Source organism: Apium graveolens, chromosome 2, assembly GCF_009905375.1.
Source record: "Apium graveolens cultivar Ventura chromosome 2, ASM990537v1, whole genome shotgun sequence".
Lineage (NCBI taxonomy): Eukaryota > Viridiplantae > Streptophyta > Magnoliopsida > Apiales > Apiaceae > Apium > Apium graveolens.
In genome coordinates, this window is record NC_133648.1 from 14,475,054 (window position 1) to 14,479,855 (window position 4,802).

The 4,802-nt window shown below is 32.8% G+C and overlaps 1 protein-coding gene across 14 annotated transcripts; it reads left to right on the plus strand.

The window, feature by feature from the left end:
• The first annotated feature begins 214 nt into the window (after positions 1-214).
• Positions 215-3,849, plus strand: LOC141707004 (small RNA degrading nuclease 5-like). Of its 14 annotated transcripts, none has more exons than XM_074509952.1 (10): positions 218-474; positions 872-1,005; positions 1,097-1,212; positions 1,294-1,419; positions 1,558-1,598; positions 1,841-1,910; positions 1,996-2,066; positions 2,382-2,628; positions 3,327-3,362; positions 3,808-3,849. In XM_074509952.1, exons 2-6 carry the CDS (start codon positions 899-901, stop codon positions 1,886-1,888), a joined length of 438 nt encoding a protein of 145 aa, XP_074366053.1. In that variant the 5' UTR covers positions 218-474; positions 872-898; the 3' UTR covers positions 1,889-1,910; positions 1,996-2,066; positions 2,382-2,628; positions 3,327-3,362; positions 3,808-3,849. The 14 variants fall into 14 exon arrangements, with proteins under 14 accessions (XP_074366047.1, XP_074366053.1, XP_074366048.1 ...); XM_074509948.1 differs by having other exon boundaries at positions 224-474; positions 1,528-1,598; positions 1,836-1,910; XM_074509951.1 differs by having other exon boundaries at positions 225-474; positions 1,528-1,598.
• Positions 3,850-4,802: the final 953 nt, after the last annotated feature.

Genomic DNA, 4,802 nt, shown 5'->3' on the forward strand with positions numbered 1-4,802 from the left:
TATTTTAGTCACATACACAAATTATCAAATATAAATATACAATTCTATATATTTATATTTAAAATAATTATCAATATTTAATCTATTTAAGTTTTAATAAAGTTTTATTGAGTTTCTGATTTTTCCAAAAAAAACACCCCGTCTTTGAGAAATAGAACAGTCTAATAATCTAATTGCTTTGCATCTTAATATATTTTCAGTGTCTCTTTCTTTCTTCTCTCTCCCCTTCAGTCTTCCCCTCTCTTTCTCCCCCTCTCCTCTCCTGGTTATGCAAAATCTATACATACATAAATGTTTACTTTAATTTTAGCCTCCTTTCGTTGATTTGTATGTTTCTTTTAAGGGGGCTTTAGTTATGGTTTCGTTTAGGGTTTCAATTTGACTTCAATTTGGGGTTTTAGTCGGTGTTCAAAACTAGGGCTTTAGGGCTTATTTTTGGATCGAAAGGAAGGCGTCTCTGTCTCTCTCTTCGTGGTATGCACATCTCTCTCTCCCCTCTCTCTCTATGCTCATATATATCTCTCTCTCTCTCTCTCCCTCTCTCCTTCCCCCCTCTCTTTCCCCCTCTCTGTATATATATTTGAGTGGATTTTGTAAATTGTACTGTAATTGGCCACTGATTTTCTTGTAGTGCTTCATCTGGTAGATTTGTATTTAGTTGTTTTTGTTTGTGTTGCGTAGAGAATATAAAATAATTTGAATTGTGATGAACATCCTTGTGGTAAAATATCAATAAACAACAAATCAGCTAATATAGTTCAATATAACCATTTCTTTGTTTAAGAAGGATTTTGTTTTTCGAGATTGGCACTTGCATATCATATACAATATTTTTGGTGTATGTAATGCTGAGTTATCTTCCGATATGCAGAACAAACCCCTCATTCCCAAAGTTATTATGTTTTATGTACCTGGCCTTGACGCAGGTCTTTACTTGTCACAGTCTAAGGTACTCCACAGTTTCAAAGAGTACTGTGGCGTTCCAAGAGCAGTGTCAGCTCTAAGGTTGGTGACATTTATCTTTTCTAGCAGAATATTGGATTTATGCATTGCATTTCTTGAAAGTTTATGCTTTTGGTTTTTTATTTGTTGATAGCTGTGTAGCAGATGGAATACAGACTATAGATGTTCATCTTACGTACAAGGTGAAAAGAAAAAGGGATATTGCTGAGCCTATAAGCAAACCTGTTCAGAATCAGAGTTCTGATCAAGGTATATATCAGCTATAAAGTTGTAGACTTGTAGTGCTTTCTGGGTTAAAATAAGTAAAATAGTAAACTATCTTCGATGCAGGAACCTGTGATTCTGTTTTTGATCTATCCTTTGGTGATCTCTCGAAAGATTTACAATTTCCTCTGTCATATTACACACTCACAGAGACGGAACTAGAACAAAATGGTTACTTCCGTAGTCAACCAGGTGACAATATATATACAGTATACCATTTCCTTTTTATCCTTTATTCCCTTCACGTTTAAGTTGTTTGGTTGTTCTTGATAAAGCTGATGAGATACATCTTTTGTGCAGATTTTGTTTCAACTCTTCCGTGTCCTTCAGGAGCTCCTACCCACGAAATATTGGCGCTTGATTGTGAAATGGTAAGGCAGGGTTCAGATGTTCAGTGTTGTTCGATGTTTCTGGCCTGGAAGTGCTATATCATTATTATATGTATATTATATTTCTTTTCAAATATTGAAGTTATGTACTATATTCGTTCTTCTAATCAATTTACTGTATAGTTCCAGATCGGATTTTCTTAGTCAGACTTGTTAGTTATTGATGTTGCGGATTGAATTTTGATGGGATAATAACAGTGTCTCTGTTGCATATGCTAGAGCAGTATTACAGCAGTATATGTGACTGTATATTCGGTATATATATTGATTAATAGGGTTGCAGTGAAGGATATGGTAAAAATATATTGCTTTTTATTTCTTCTTTTTGCTTGGTTTTGGTGGAAAGTTCTTAAAAAAAACTTGTTCTATTGATTGGCAGGAAATCTGGTGAACCAAGCAAGAGGAAGCCATACTTGCCTATTGATAAACAGTTCTTGATAACCAGAAATGGTAAATTTAATCTCAATATCCCTGGAATGTTTAGTTTCCTGTAAGATGTTTTTTTTTTCTTTTTTACTCAGTAGATAGTTTTATTTTTGTTATAGAAACTTATTATATTATAATTGATTGTGATCATTAACTTGTATTATCTATTCTAGTTATAGTATCTTTAGTTAATATAAGTATATAATATTGCCCCATGTGTTGTGTTCAATAAATACGTTTGGTATGTTGTTGTAAGAGGGCTCTGTCTAAGCAGTGTATAAAGCTGTCTAAATAGGGTTTAATACGTTCTGCGTAAATGAGAGTTTTCCTCACTTGCAGAAATTAGTTGAAGGATACTTGCTTAGGCTGCTCACAGGAGTGATATATTCACGCATATTCTGATATGGCATTTATAGGTGGGAGTTGCTTTTTGGTTATTCTCCCCATTTTAATTAATTAATTAATTAATTTTAGTTTATTCAGAGTTTTAAAGCTTAACTATTATATTTAAGAATGGGAGGGGAAGTCTTGTGAACCAGAGACTGGGAAAGAGTCAAAAGAGAAGGATACATCAGTTGCCCTAAAGGTATCTTGTATGAAAATTCAACGTTCTCAAACTCGCTAAGAAAATTAATTGTTAATTGTTTATTTTTTTGGTACTCAAAAAATGTATGATTAGATGAGAATATTTTTACTACAAAAACTTATATTCCCCATTCTCTCTGTGCAAATTGTCAGCCTGGGTTTGTAATATAAATATCCTCTCTGTGGTACCCCCCACCCCAACATTATCCTTCAAATGATTCTCCTTGGCAATGTTGAAAGTGATCTGAAAGATAATAGTTGGAAAAAGACTAAATTTAGTGTTGGTAAATGCTCATCAACATGGACTAAGTATAAATATTTTATGTTTAATTCGTAATTTACTTTAACAAGATTACATAGTATTTTACTACTTCAAACTGGTAACATATCAGTATGTGTATGTGACTGATAGCCTCTGCATATATACTATACACAATCAGAACAATACACTGTTCTATATTTAGAAAGGTAACAATGTCAAAGAAGTTAATTAGAAAACAATGGCTAGCTATACAAAAATCAGCCGAGTGTGTAGTAAAATTATCAATTTTCTAAACTGATTACTTTAATTTTTTTAACCTCGCCCATAAAATTTAACAATAATTTAGTTTATTTAGAAATATTTCTTTTCTTTTCTGCTCCCATCTAATAAGTTATAAATGATTATACACTTATATGTATGTTGTCACTGTGTCACAGGCTATGGCTGAACAAATGGAGGAGCTCCGCAGCAAGGTATCTGAACTAACTGTTACATATTAACATGAACCTCCCTATATATTTCTGCTTTCTATGAAGTATAAGAACCTATAGAGTAGTGTAGTATAAAAAGTCCTATTAAGAATTAATGAATGTAAATAAAAACCTGACCAAACATCCAATATGTACTCCATCTTAACTCTTTAAATCTTGTACTAAAAGAATAACACTATTGAGATTAGTTTTTATAGATGTATACAAAAGGTGAAAAGCTGACCAAACATTAAATGTATTCAAAGACCCTTCAAGTGCTGGTCTGATTAGTTAGGCTTAGCTTGCAGGGATTTTATTAAGTGTGAAATTACTGGGAGCTATATGAATTATTAATTGTATGATCAGTTCTAATCTTCTATCATTTCAATCATTCACATATTGTAATAAATAAAGAGCCAAATTCTGTTTTACTGTTTTGTATTGGCAGGAACGTCATCTTGGAGATGTCAACAAACAGCTGAAAATCAAGGTTTCTTTTAAATTGTCTTTGGTACTCATTATCCCTATGAATTTAACATGTGTAGACCTGTGGTAGTGTATTTGCTATTTTTAGTGACAAGTAGTAACTTTTTGATTGTTTTGAAAAATGCAGAAAAAGTCAGGAGAAAGAGTCAGGAGGACAAGAGTATAGGGGTGCTCCTGCATTTGGATTTTGAAAATTGAAATAATTATATAACTTTAGATACTTGGGTATCATGTAACATGGATCACTAAAGATCCCTGTTTTATCATTCAGGAGTGTTTCACTTACCACTTTGAACTTGTATTTGCTTTTGCGTTTGATGTAATAAAATCATAAAAGTATACGTTGTTGGAATTATGCTTAGGAAAAATGTCTTTGGTTTAGAGTTTGTGATTGCATTAGACTTTGAAAGGTTTAGAATTTAAATTGGAAGCTGAAAATGGCTGAAAACTAAAAAATCAGAATTTGGTTATTCTCGAAATACAAACTTACGACGGTCGTTCATCACATATTCTGTCGTAAGTTGGCCCCAGTTCCTAACATACGACAGTTTTTTCTGTCGGAAGTTTCTAATTTACGACGTAAATTTGCGTCGTATATTTATGTTATATTTTATTAAGGTGGGACCCACAAGAAAATATCCGACGATTTTTCCGTCGTAAGTAACTAACATACGACGATATTTTCCGTCGTAAGTAGATTTATTATTTTATTGAGTATGTGGGCCCCTTCTTCCTAACTTGCTACGCAATTTTATCTTGTGACGAAAAAACGAACTTACTACTCGACCAAAAACGACGATTTTTTTCCGTCGTAAATGGCTCAATTACGACGATTTCAGTTCAAAAAAACCGTCGTAAATGACCAAATTTCTTGTAGTGCTTGCAGAATCTTATCATTCTACCATGTTAAATAAAATTAAGTATCGGGGGAAGCTTTTCAAATGAATTATGTGATGA

Coding starts and splice junctions, on each gene's coding strand:
- LOC141707004 (XM_074509941.1), top strand. CDS start 899: ATGTTTTATGTACCTGGCCTTGACGCAGGTCTTTACTTGTCACAGTCT. Junction 1,213..1,293: donor GAATCAGAGTTCTGATCAAG/GTATATATCAGC, acceptor TCTTCGATGCAG/GAACCTGTGATTCTGTTTTT. Junction 1,599..1,835: donor TGGCGCTTGATTGTGAAATG/GTAAGGCAGGGT, acceptor TGCATATGCTAG/AGCAGTATTACAGCAGTATA.